The sequence below is a fragment of the Seriola aureovittata genome, chromosome 20 (genome assembly GCF_021018895.1).
Source record: "Seriola aureovittata isolate HTS-2021-v1 ecotype China chromosome 20, ASM2101889v1, whole genome shotgun sequence".
NCBI classification, from domain to species: Eukaryota; Metazoa; Chordata; class Actinopteri; order Carangiformes; family Carangidae; genus Seriola; species Seriola aureovittata.
In genome coordinates, this window is record NC_079383.1 from 3,435,951 (window position 1) to 3,448,563 (window position 12,613).

General features: G+C 44.8%; 1 protein-coding gene across 1 annotated transcript in view; it reads left to right on the plus strand.

The window, feature by feature from the left end:
* gfod1 (glucose-fructose oxidoreductase domain containing 1) overlaps positions 1-11,973 on the plus strand; it is a 35,189-nt gene extending 23,216 nt beyond the window's left edge. The window contains exons 2-3 of the mRNA XM_056364514.1: positions 5,253-5,446; positions 5,649-11,973. Of these exons, the coding sequence (XP_056220489.1) occupies positions 5,253-5,446; positions 5,649-6,389 (935 nt within the window). The 3' untranslated portion in view covers positions 6,390-11,973. The remainder of the gene's footprint in view (positions 1-5,252; positions 5,447-5,648) is intronic.
* The last annotated feature ends 640 nt before the right edge of the window (positions 11,974-12,613 follow it).

Consider the following 12,613-nt stretch of genomic DNA (forward strand, 5'->3'; position numbering starts at 1 on the left):
TCTCTCCCTCTCTCTCTCTGTCCCTCTCTCTCCCTCTGCCTCTCTCTTTAATGAGATTAAGGGATTAATTTATGTTTTTCAGCAGGTGATCTGGAGCAGAATATGTATCAAACATTAGTCAGGTAAAATGAGTGTGTGTGTGTGTGTGTGTGTGTGTGCGTGCTTCTGTGTCTCAGAAAGGTGGTGACAATACTTTTCTATGTTCACCACCTGGACTTGGATTTGAAGTGTTTCAGGCCTCAGGTCTGTGAGACGACAGGATGTGATTTCAGTCTGTGAGGTCAGCTGATTCTCTCTGACGGGATGTCAGTATGTCAGTGCTCTGCACATCAGAGGCACCCGAAGGTGAGCAGGCCGCCGCCGCCACCGTCGTGCACTGATGCTGAGGGAAACACTTCTCTAGTGCATCAAAGCACAGCACTTTCAAAATACTCCCTCTTTAAATGAACCTTTTTGTAACTTGTGCTGACTTAATAATGACCTGTTTTATATTCGAATTCATGGAGGTATCATCATCATTCTCCCCTGGTAACCTAAAGTTTAGCCACTTACATAATCGTGGTGCTGTTGTCGTTTTCATGTCTTCTGTAGGATCTCTCTCTCTCTCTCTCTGTCTCTCTGTCTCTCTCTCTCTCTCTCTCTCTGTCTCTCTCTCTCTCTCTCTGTCTCTCTGTCTCTCTCTCTCTCTCTGTCTCTCTCTCTCTCTGTCTCTGTCTCTCTCTCTCTCTCTCTGTCTCTCTCTCTCTCTCTCACTCTCTCTCTCTCTCTCCCTCTCTCTCTCTGTCCCTCTCTCTCCCTCTGCCTCTCTCTTTAATGAGATTAAGGGATTAATTTATGTTTTTCAGCAGGTGATCTGGAGCAGAATATGTATCAAACATTAGTCAGGTAAAATGAGTGTGTGTGTGTGTGTGTGTGTGTGTGCGTGCTTCTGTGTCTCAGAAAGGTGGTGACAATACTTTTCTATGTTCACCACCTGGACTTGGATTTGAAGTGTTTCAGGCCTCAGGTCTGTGAGACGACAGGATGTGATTTCAGTCTGTGAGGTCAGCTGATTCTCTCTGACGGGATGTCAGTATGTCAGTGCTCTGCACATCAGAGGCACCCGAAGGTGAGCAGGCCGCCGCCGCCACCGTCGTGCACTGATGCTGAGGGAAACACTTCTCTAGTGCATCAAAGCACAGCACTTTCAAAATACTCCCTCTTTAAATGAACCTTTTTGTAACTTGTGCTGACTTAATAATGACCTGTTTTATATTCGAATTCATGGAGGTATCATCATCATTCTCCCCTGGTAACCTAAAGTTTAGCCACTTACATAATCGTGGTGCTGTTGTCGTTTTCATGTCTTCTGTAGGATCTCTCTCTCTCTCTCTCTCTCTCTCTCTCTCTCTGTCTCTCTCTCTCTCTCTCTCTCTCTCTCTGTCTCTCTCTCTCTCTCTGTCTCTCTGTCTCTCTCTGTCTCTCTCTCTCTCTCTCTCTCTCTCTCTCTCTCTCTCTCTCTGTCTCTCTCTCTCTCTTGGTTAGATGTGTCCTGTACATGAATTGTTAATGTTGAGGGACTGAGCTGCAGTGCTGGAGTTTTTTTCTGCTCCATTACTGCTCTCCCACTGGGTCAGCAGCTTCACCTGTGAGCTGAGCTCCACCTCACCCCGGCTATAGTTATTTCACTAACCCCAGCCCCCAGCGCCCGGCTCTGACATTATAACTCTATCTGTTAACACAGGTCTAAACAACATGGACTGTACTGTCATTGTAGTGATTGTATTTCAATTTATACTTTTATATTCTTGTTTAGATGCTTTCAGCAGACTGGGACACTTTCCATATTATTTGTAATTGTGGTATATGTTATGGAGTACATATAGAAATCAGTTCATATTGTTACAGCCAATACTAGTTATATAACCTGGAGGGAGATATCCGTAACAAAAACAATTCTAGAGGAGAGTGAAGTGGTGAATGTTTTAATGTCACATTGTGTGAAAATTGGTGCAAAATTAGTGAAATAGTCAGTTTTGTCCGTCCATACGTTACCCCCATAAAGCGATGAGTGGAGGAGGAGTCCCTATCAGATGGTCAAACCACCTCAACTTGCTCCGTCTAGTATAAAGGGGCAGCGGTTCCTCACCCAGTCTCTAAAGGCCGCTGTATGGTCAAAGTAGTTCGAAGGTGTTTATTGCTGTTCCAAATGGCCGCTCTTAAAGTTGTAGTGAAAAGCCTGTCGTCAGAGAGACTTGGATTTGTGGGGATGAATGGGAACACTGTCAGACGACCGTCCTTCAGAGGCACTGAGGGAAAATGACCTTGAGAGAAAAGTTGAAACCCTGCTTGACTTTCTCGCCGCAGCACAGACGAGTAATCGCTGCATTTAGTGACTAAGATCGCTGTACTGTCAGTTTTGAAAAGTAGCATTGGTGACTTATGGGGGTTTTGTATCCAGTCTCCTTCAGCCACCACTCAAATCTCATGACCACAGCGTAGACTGACCAATAAATCGAGACATTTCACTTCCTTTTCCGCCATGACAGTCTGGCACATGGTTTACGTTATTGCAGATGCTGCAGAAATCCACCTGTTGAGCCTGTTTTCCTGTATAGCTGTAGTGATAATGACATTAGAGCTGGTAGATTCTGTTCATGTGGTAATGGTGATGTTGTCATGTGACTCCCCTGCTTCCCAACATACAACATCTGTTCTTTTTTTTGCCTTTTTGGAGCTTCGGCAGCATCAGATGCGTTTTTGTGTCAAGCAGTTTTCTGATGGGAGAAGCAGTGTGGGTGGAGGGAGGGAAAGGTTACGGGAGCATCCTTTGACACACACACACTGTCGCTCGCAGCATTTTCATATGAAATGTTAGATTGACAAGCTCTTGCTCAAATTTTTCCCCTTTTTTCTCTCTTCCTCTTTTCCTTTTTTAATTACTCTCATCCCGCCTTTTTTGTTTCTCTCTTCCTCTGGTCTGTTGTTCTCTCTGTCACTTTCTCTGGTGAAATGTCATTTCACCTGTTTACTGTTGATTAACTGCTGTATCTGGTTTGATTTTTTTTTTAATCTTGCGCTCAGGTGCATCCATAATCTACTGGACACATAGACAATCACAATACATGCTCTCACGCTCTGAGTGGCTGAGCAGCTAGGATGACTCAACAGACCGACCTGTCTAAGCCAGCCGCGACCTTTCAGAGCTTTGTGCATGAGGAGCGAAAGGTCATTGTTGATCTGAAGAGGAGCTGTTTTTATCTCTGAAAAGGTCGCACACAGCTTGAGATGACACGTCAGTGCGGTCATGAGTGGAGATGTCGCTCATACGGAGCTCCATGCGAGTCCAGAAAAGTCAGTCAAGAGCATTTAGCATTTCCCCAGAAGGCCGCACCCAGGGGCTCTGCGTCTCCCCAGTATGTGTTGGTGTGTGTTGCTGCCAAAAAGAAAAGGGACCGGGGGTTTCACTGTTATTGCTTGGCTTTGTGTGTCTGCAGGGGTTGGGTGGTGGGCGGGGCCTCCCGCGGCGTTTCTCAGAAGTGGGTCAAAGGGATTAATTTCCTGGCCTGGCCGATTGGAGCTAATGGCAGATTAGCATGGTGAGTTTCACTTCCAAAACAGCCTCTCCACCCAAAAAAACCCTCCACCAGGAGCGGAGGAGAAGCCGCACGCTGCTTTTCACACTCTGGGGGATTGAGGAATGTGTGTGTGTGTGTGTGTGTGTGTGTGTGTGTGTGTGTGTGTGTGTCGAGTGATGCCCCTACATTGTGTGTACATACACTCTCTGGCTGACTCCTTGATGACACTGTGGGACCACAGCAGGTAGAGATAATAGTAGGTATGGACAGGATGAATATTTATGGGGTCCATCATGGCAGGACCAAATGGCATGTGAGCATTGTAGTAAGAAAGATTCGAGTCAGTCTGAACAGCTCTGATGTCTTTGTTGTGACTTGCAAACATGGTTTGCAGTAATGAAATTGTTTGGGGTTATAAATACTGCCGTCTGTGCTCTTGGAAAAACAGAGTCACAGGCTATGAGCACCTCTGCTTTAACGGGTTGGTTGATCTCATGACATCATCAGATGAGGCTTTTTTCCTCTCACGTGGGGCTGTCATATCAACCAACACAAATTTGCATATTGTATAATAGACTCTTTTCCTTTACGTTTCCGCCGTTTATCAAGAAAAAAAATAGCACATGTTGGTGTCGGCTTCTGAACTGTGAGGATTTGCTGCTTTTTTTCTGTTTTTATATGATGGTAAACTGAATGAGAAGCAGTTCGAAGATGTCAGCTCCCTCCGACAGTGATGGACATCTTTCTGAATCTTCTGACAATCTAGAGCCAGAATGATTCAGCATCAACAGAAGTCCTAATCCTGAAGAACAGACCGTGTTCCTGTAACATTAAAAGGTCAGGTCTGACTCCAGTTAACCATCTAGTTTGCATAGCACTCACCGGCTCCTGTCTGTCTCCTGTAAAAAGGGAATGCCATTACAGAAAAGACTGCTCCTGTCTGTCTCTCTTCACCGGTGGACCTTTTCGATGTGCTGCAAGTGATTTTAATTAGGTTTCGTACAGCTTCTACATTGTACAGCTTCTCCTCTCCTCCCTTCTCCATCTCTCCTGCGCCTTCTGTACTCGTCTTTTTATCAACCTTTCATCAGGCCTCTGGCAACACCAGTCAAGCCTGTGCAGTCTTACAGCACGTACACCACACAGCTGTGACTGCAGCATCTTGCCAACATTAAAGCCCGTCCAAATTACATTCAGATTTTCTCAATATCAAGCATTCTGGTTTTGTTTGATGGGTCTACAGTTTGATTGTTTGAGAGTAGCAGCAACGTCAATAAGGAGTCTCTCTCATATTGTCTTACTCTTAAGGTTTTAGAAGAGCGTCTTCCCTGTTAGCCTTCGTCTGTGTTTTTGCAAGAAGCCTTGTGTCGTAAAGTTTCTCTGACTCAGAGGAGAAAGTTGGGAAAGGAAAGGAATTCTTGAGTCAGCTATTTTGGGAGTTGCCACATTTTACATTGCTGCATTGTTTCTTCAGGGGATGTTTTCAAGCTCAAGAGGATATTATGTCTGCGAGTGTTGCGATGGCTGACTGCATTATTTCTCTCTCCCTCTCTTCCTCTCTTGCTCTCTATGTTCTTTCTTCATCCTGACATTGCCAGTGTAGAAGGAAACTACCTGTCGAAACAATCAACTTCTACAGCGAAGCAGTGACCCTCACGTGACTCATTCCCAACCCTCTCTCCTCTCTTCTCCAAGGTATCGGAAAGAACGTCATCTGCGACAGGACCGCCACGCCTCTGGATGCCTTCCGGATGATGTCAGCGGCCCAGTACTACCCCAAGTTGCTGAGCATTATGGGAAATGTGCTACGTTTCTTGCCGGCCTTCGTTCGAATGAAGGAGCTCTTGGAGGAAGGGTACATTGGGGAGCTTCTGGTCTGTGAGGCCCAGGTGAGAGAAACCTATCAGTGCTTGTATGACCCACAGAGCCGACAAGGAGCCAGTATCTTGCTCAGTTGTACTTTGGCAGCGTGGGTTCTGTCTGACGTCACCAAAACTCTTGCATGTTTTTGTTCTAAAGTCTCCGGATCACATTTAAGTGAAAAATGATGCCAATAAGATCTCCTCACGATTTGTCCTCTTTGCCCTAAAGGTCCACAGCGGTAGTCTCCTAGGGAAGAAATACAACTGGAGCTGCGATGATCTGATGGGAGGGGGCGGCCTGCACTCGGTGGGCAGTTACATCATCGACCTGCTTACCTTTCTGACGGGCCAACGCGCAGCAAAAGTCCACGGCTTCCTAAAGACCTTCGTCAAACAGACGGACCACATCCGGGGCATCCGTCAGATCACCAGCGACGACTTCTGCACGTTCCAGATGGTACTGGAGGGAGGCGCCTGCTGCACCGTCACGCTCAACTTCAACGTGCCCGGAGAGTTCCGTCAGGAGGTGATCGTTGTGGGCACCGTCGGGCGGTTAACGGTCACGGGGACGGACCTGTACGGACAGAAGAACAGCGGGGGCGGAGGAAGCGGCGGCGGCCCTGAACTGCTGCTCAAGGACACCACGCCTCTGGAGAAGGCTTCTTTACCGGAGAAGGCCTTCAGTGACATTCCGTCCCCGTATCTCACCGGGACGATCCGCATGATCCAGGCCGTGCGGCAGGCCTTTCAGGACCAAGACGACCGGCGGACGTGGGATGGGAGGCCTCTGACGATGGCTGCCACCTTTGAGGATTGCCTCTACGCTCTTTGTGTGGTGGATACCATCAAGAAATCCAACCAGTGCGGAGAGTGGCAGAACATTGTGGTGATGACAGAGGAACCAGAGATCAGCCCGGCCTATTTAATCAGCGAGGCCATGCGGCGGAGTAGGATGTCACTCTACTGTTAGCATCTGGCGGATGTGGTAACCTCATCAGGATGACTGGCGGTGGCACTGGAAGGGCATCGGTGTTGCTGGAACTTTTTTTTTTTTTACAGCTACCGGTTTGTTTTAATACTGTCGAGTCTGTATCGTTCCTGTTACGGACAGAGAGGTTACGCCACTATAATACAGAGAGTTATGGCTTCCTGTCACCCTGCCTCTGCAGCAGAGGAAAAGCAATGTGATTAATAATCAAACCTGTATTTATGAGGAATTCTTTCCCTTCTTCTCTCCTTTGACAGAGGACTTGAGATGCACTTGTAAATCAAACTGATTCATACAACAGAAAGACAGAGATACGGTCCCAGAGTGGAGGCCGATCTCAGAGTGGAACTAATGCTACTGTGTTCTGCTTGACCATAAGGGTATTTGCGCCTCTCATCTCTGCTCCTCCTCTACTTGACTGGGTCTGGAAGTCAACACCTTACACTGTGGGTCCCAATGAGGACAGCCAAGGAAGAACGACGGTCCTCTCAGTTAAAACTGTGCCGCTCTGTTGTTGCTACCATCTGAAGAACTTGCTAGTTTCACCAAGTGAATGTTTATTAAAAAAAAATCAGTGTGCTTGATAGCTTCATTCTCCGTCTGCTCCGTCTGCTTCCCTGTGCAACAAGAGAGAGAAAAAAAATCAATAGTTTGGCTGGTGGGTTTTCAGAGGGGGTGAACCCTCTGGTTAATGTATGCAATACACTCAGGCTGTAGTGTGCAGCAGAAATACTTTAATCTTCCAGCCTGGAGTCGAGGGTCAAGATGCACTATGGTTTCCCTTTATGCAGCTACAGCAGCCTGTGCATCAGTTTGCGAGTCCTGGACGAGCGGCCAAAGCAGTAATACATTGTGTTTATTTTCTGTACACAGCCATGAAATCTACTGAATCCTCTGTGATGAGTTAGCACATATCTCTACTGAGCCTTAACTGTGGGTAGTGATACAACCTTACACTTAGCTGCAAGTAAATACTAAGCCACTGTATGTGGGGGTTTTGTCCACATGTCGCAATACAATGGATCACCACTGACGTGCCGAGTGACATGCAGGCTTGTCAGTTTGCACTGAACCCTGACTGGAAATTTGCAGCTTAACAGTGGTAGATAGTGGTAGATAGTGGAATATATTAGCGTTTCTTTCACTTTCTGTTGGAGGTGTCAAACGTCAACGCTGGTGTTATTCTTAGTGTGAGAAAATCCCATGAAAAGCAAAGGGTTAATCCGCCTCTCAGTACTTTCTCATTTCCCTACCTAAGCCTATTGATTCCTACTGAAGAAATCTTAAAGCTGCACCAATAGCAGTGGCTCAAATGACCCACTGAAGGTTTTCACCTGTCTCTGCGCCTCCCCTCAGCTCAAAGTAGCATTTTAGCATCTTTTGACTCATTGTTTTCATTATACAATCTGTGACTTTGCAGCCTCATTTCCAGCATTTAGCTGTTGACTAAGACACACACCTGCAGGTGAAGGACTGTGTACTTAAGATTTACTCAAACAATGAAGCTCTTTAGAACGGGTTACTGTCAATTAATTGCTGTTGTCTTGTCTTTTCATGGGATTTTTGACCATATGAAAAACATGGAATATCACTTATAAAGCAGCAATTACATGTGCAGAACAGGATTTATCCAGAAGAGCCTCTGAGTAAAGAGAGAAAAAAAAACTACTAACCCGTGAGTACTCAGTAGTCACTACTCCATTATTACATGAGTACTCAGCTCTCATGGGTTGGACTTCACCCAGCCTTCATTTTGATCTCAGCTACACACCTGTAAAGTGTTGTGATAATATGAGCCCTGCTGTCGCGGCTGGTAACGTGAGTGATATATCATATATCAGGATATTATTTTTGCCTCATCACGATTCATCAGTAACTTCTCATAGTCTCCTCCTGCCTGTCCATCACATGAGGTGGCTAAAACAAACCATCAGGAAGTATTTGCAGACTCAGTTCGACTAATGGTTTGGTATCGCTCAGTACAGGTGAAGAACAACACTGACCTACGAGCCAAAAGATTGATTTTTTTTTTAATGCATCTCTGTGCCCCTGTGTGGTTTCAGGTTCTTAATCTGTGCTGAAATACTATCTATGTAACGACTACTGAAAATGAACATATGGAAATATTATAAAACTATGTGTTTGTCTAAAGAAATAAACAAGTACTGTATGTATTTTATTTGTATAAACCAAGGAACTGGAACATGTTTCGATTTCGAGTGTTACGGTATTTATTCTTTGTTTTTGCTGTTGAAGTTTTGTGGACTGACCTGCAGTGTGTTTGGGAGATTCACAGCAGACTGAGGCCTTGGAGCGTTCAGCTTCTTAGTTCCCTGTTTATCAGATATTGACCAAAATGGCTTAAACACGCTGTTGTGAGAAAAGCTTTATGTTTGATCTGAAGATCAGTGAAGTGTCATAAACCATCGCAGTCATAATCCAACAGAACTACACTGTCACTCAGTGCAAAGAGTCAATAGTTGCAGCTGTTCATAGGTCATAGTATCTAACAGTAACGTCTGACCCCCTTTTATTGTTTAGTGTTTTGTATTGATGCTTGGCTGAGGCCACATTACAGTCCATGCTGTGGTGTGGTCAGCCACACAGGACTTTGTAACACAAAAACACACACCATTGCTAGCCAGTCTGCCTGAGTCCAACACTGATAAGCTATCTCTCGTCAAGATAACTCCAGTTATATTATCGCCCCTTGTGTCCCAAGCGCCTTATCAAATCTGCATATAGACTTTCCCCCTTTGTCTGATAACAGCTCTCAAAATATGAAAATGTCTGATTTACTCTTAGGAAAATGTTTTCACTCTTTCTCTGTTCCGTCTTGAAAAGCAGCTCGACCTGGCTGAAGATTTATGAGCGAGGAGGCATCAGTGAGAGAGAGAGAGAGAGAAAGAGAGAGAGAGAGAGAGAGAAAAGAAATGATCCAGGGTCCAAATCACGGTTCCTACATTCAGGTCTTCATCAGACCTGTAAACACACTTTATTACTGTCTGGTTTATGGTTCTGGGCTGATGTAGCCTTGGATGTTGAGACCTATGGAGTCTGATTCGGAGGTGAATGATTTCCTTTTCCCCCTTTAGTTCACTGACAGATACATGCAGGGAATCTGAGGTGAGAGCAGAGATTACACCTCCATCACATGTTAGACAGTTGATGGCTCTTGTATATTTTAAATGCGATCAAACACTTCAGTCATTTGTGTGAGTTGCCTTATGTTTTGAGCTTAAACAGAATGGATACCAGTGGTGATAGCAAGTAAATTAAGAGAGATAAAGTCTGTGTCCTGTATGTCCCCGTAAAATCCTTAGAGTGGTTTTTATCCACAGAAGGAAGGTCATACCATTTTTGTTTACAGGGTTACGTGAAACAAACTGAAGGTTAATCGTTTGTTTACAGTCGCTTTAATTACATTAGATGAGTATTTTCAAATATTTTACCTGCTCCTAGTTCATCATCTGTTTTTACACCATAGCAACTTGGCTTAAATCCCCATTCGTTACCCACAACTCCACCGCTTTTGGCATCTGTGTGTAGGAATCCACACACAATAGACCCAGTATGTTTAAATCAGCTCGGGTCCCACGCTGACTTTAAATTCGCTATATTTAGTGTCCCAGGGGTGAGAAGAAGATATTTAAGAAGCCGCAGCTTTAACATTAGCTTAATCAGATGTTCCTAATTCTTTCAAGTGCTGGAAACGTTGCTGGATTCACTGTGAGTTTGTGCTGGCTGGAGGTTTTTTACCCACGTCCTCACAAACTCATCCTCCTCCATGAAAGCGGCTCAGCAGACACATCCTCCTTTCTCTGTGGTGGATGTATCATCAGCATCTGCAGGAGACTTTTCTAAAGTGCAGGAATTTCATTGACCCTTTACTTCACACTTTGCTGCTCATCAGTGACACAGGTTCACACTTATCTCTGCACTGACTTGCGATGGGCAGCACCCTGAAACAGATGATGAAATATCTGGGTTCTGAAGCACTGAATATTTAATGAGAGGAATTTTAATGAGCGGATACAGAACAGTATGAGGAGCTGATGCTTTTTAAATAGTCAGCAGAATCAAATCTTTGTTGTTGTTGTTTTTTTTTTTTAATCTCTTCACTGATATTTCTTTTAAATGTTGAATCACTGAATATTTTTTATGCTTGCTGAGAAGCTGTTACATGTCGGTTACTTGCTGGACTGCAAAAGAGGACTTGAGTTTCCCACGATAACAAATGCTGGTTTTCTGTTGCCAACAGCTGTTTTGTTTACCGTTGAGCTTGCTGCTCGTGGCCTGTTGAGGATGAGCCGAGTCTGTGCTTCACCTTGCACTTTGACTGTCTTCTCTGCTGACAGTCAGGATGATGAATTGCTTATTCTCGCTTTGCCAGCATTCACAAACGGTTCAGGAAAGGCCCTCACTCTCTGGGGTTGGGGGGGTGGGTGGGGGGGGGGGGTGGTGGTGGTGGAGGTGGGGTCGGGTGAAAATAGTTCATTTTGGAGACGAACAACCTCAAAAGAGGCGCTTCTTCTGCCCTCGGAGACCGTTACTTAGCAACCGGAAGCCACGTTGCCAAAACTAGGTCCTGTCTTGGATTTTTTTTTCCTCTCTCTCTCTCTTTCATTTCCACTCAGGCAGTCACACACCACCCTCCCTCCTCCATACGTCTACACACCACTTTCTATCACTCTTTCTCCCTCCATCTCTGACCGGTCAAATCATGATCTACCTAAAGGTGACAGTTTTTGATTTTCATTGATTACAGTTTCTCCTTTTTCCTTTTTCTCGCTCTCTCCCTCTCTCTCTCCTTCTTTCTATCGTGAGTCAGGTTGAAGCCTGGAGGACAAGCTCACTGGTGCTTCTGCAAAACATTTTCTCCTCTCTTCTCTTCACATCTTTTGGAGGCAGGACAGGAGTAACCAAGGCAACACCCTTTAATAAAAACTAATAACTGACTGCAGGTTCTGAACACCTTTCCTCAGCTGGTTTATGAATGCTGACTCTTGCCCTGTCTCGCTGTAGCCTCTACTTGTTTAAAGAAAAATATCCATCTTGATGCTGTATTGTGACTATATCTGATATTTATTGTTATGTGTGTATATTGTGGACGCATGGACCTCTGTACATACTGTAATTTCAGCTCTCAAGCGCATATTTATGGGTCTTAATCTAGAGAATGTACTTACTGTAGGAATAATTTATATTTTCTATCCGTTCAGGATGATATGCCATTTTTAGGAGGTCAGTGGGTGTTACAGAAATAAACCCCCCCCCCCCCCCCCCCGAGTTTTCTGCGTGCTGTAAAGTGTTATGGTGCACTTCCCTTAAATGACTCCCTCTCCTCCTCCTCCTTCTCCTCCTCCTCCCTCCATCTTTCTTCTTTTTTTTTGATTGATTGTTTACTGTTTCATCTCCCCGCACCAGTGCTCAGCATTGACTGAATGTGTGTGGATGAGGGTGTGTGTGTGTGAAAAGTGGGGAGGGGGTGTGTGATTTGGTTTACTGCTTCAGCAATTGTCTAATGCTGCAGTTTCTATGGAATAAAAAAGATGTACACCCATAATGACTCAAATTTCTTTTTTGTAATTTTGTCTATATTGTGTGTGTTTGGTAAAAACAAAACCTGGTTATAAATATGCACCTGCTATTTCTCAGATTTGTGTTTCCTGTTATCACAGTAATATTTTTTCCTTCAGTCCCTGCAGAGCTGCACAGAGAGCGTCTGCTGACCCCTGCTGGCTGCTGTACATACTGCACATTATCGACTGCAGGTCCTAACTCAGCTCATTTTCTCCCAATTCATCATCTATTTTTAGATCAAAGTGACTTGTCTTAAATCGTTTCATTACCCAGAGCTGCACAGCTGTTGGCATCTGTGTGTATAAGGATCCTCAGACTATAGACTCAGTGTGTTTGAATCAGCTTTTGTCTCATGCTGAGAGTAAATTATTGTCACAGGGGTGAGGAGATGTCTAACAACCCACAGTGACTGATAACATGAGCTTAATCAGATGTTCTTGAGTACCTGCTTCAGTGCTTCAGATTAAGAAGTTCCTGTGCAGGTGATTGGTAAAATACCGAAACAGAAAAGTATCATCATCAGGAATTTAATTGACCCTTCGTTTGTTGTGATTGTGATGCTGACAGTGATTGTGATGCAGGGGGAAAGTGTTCTCACATCACATACGTGATGGGCAACACTC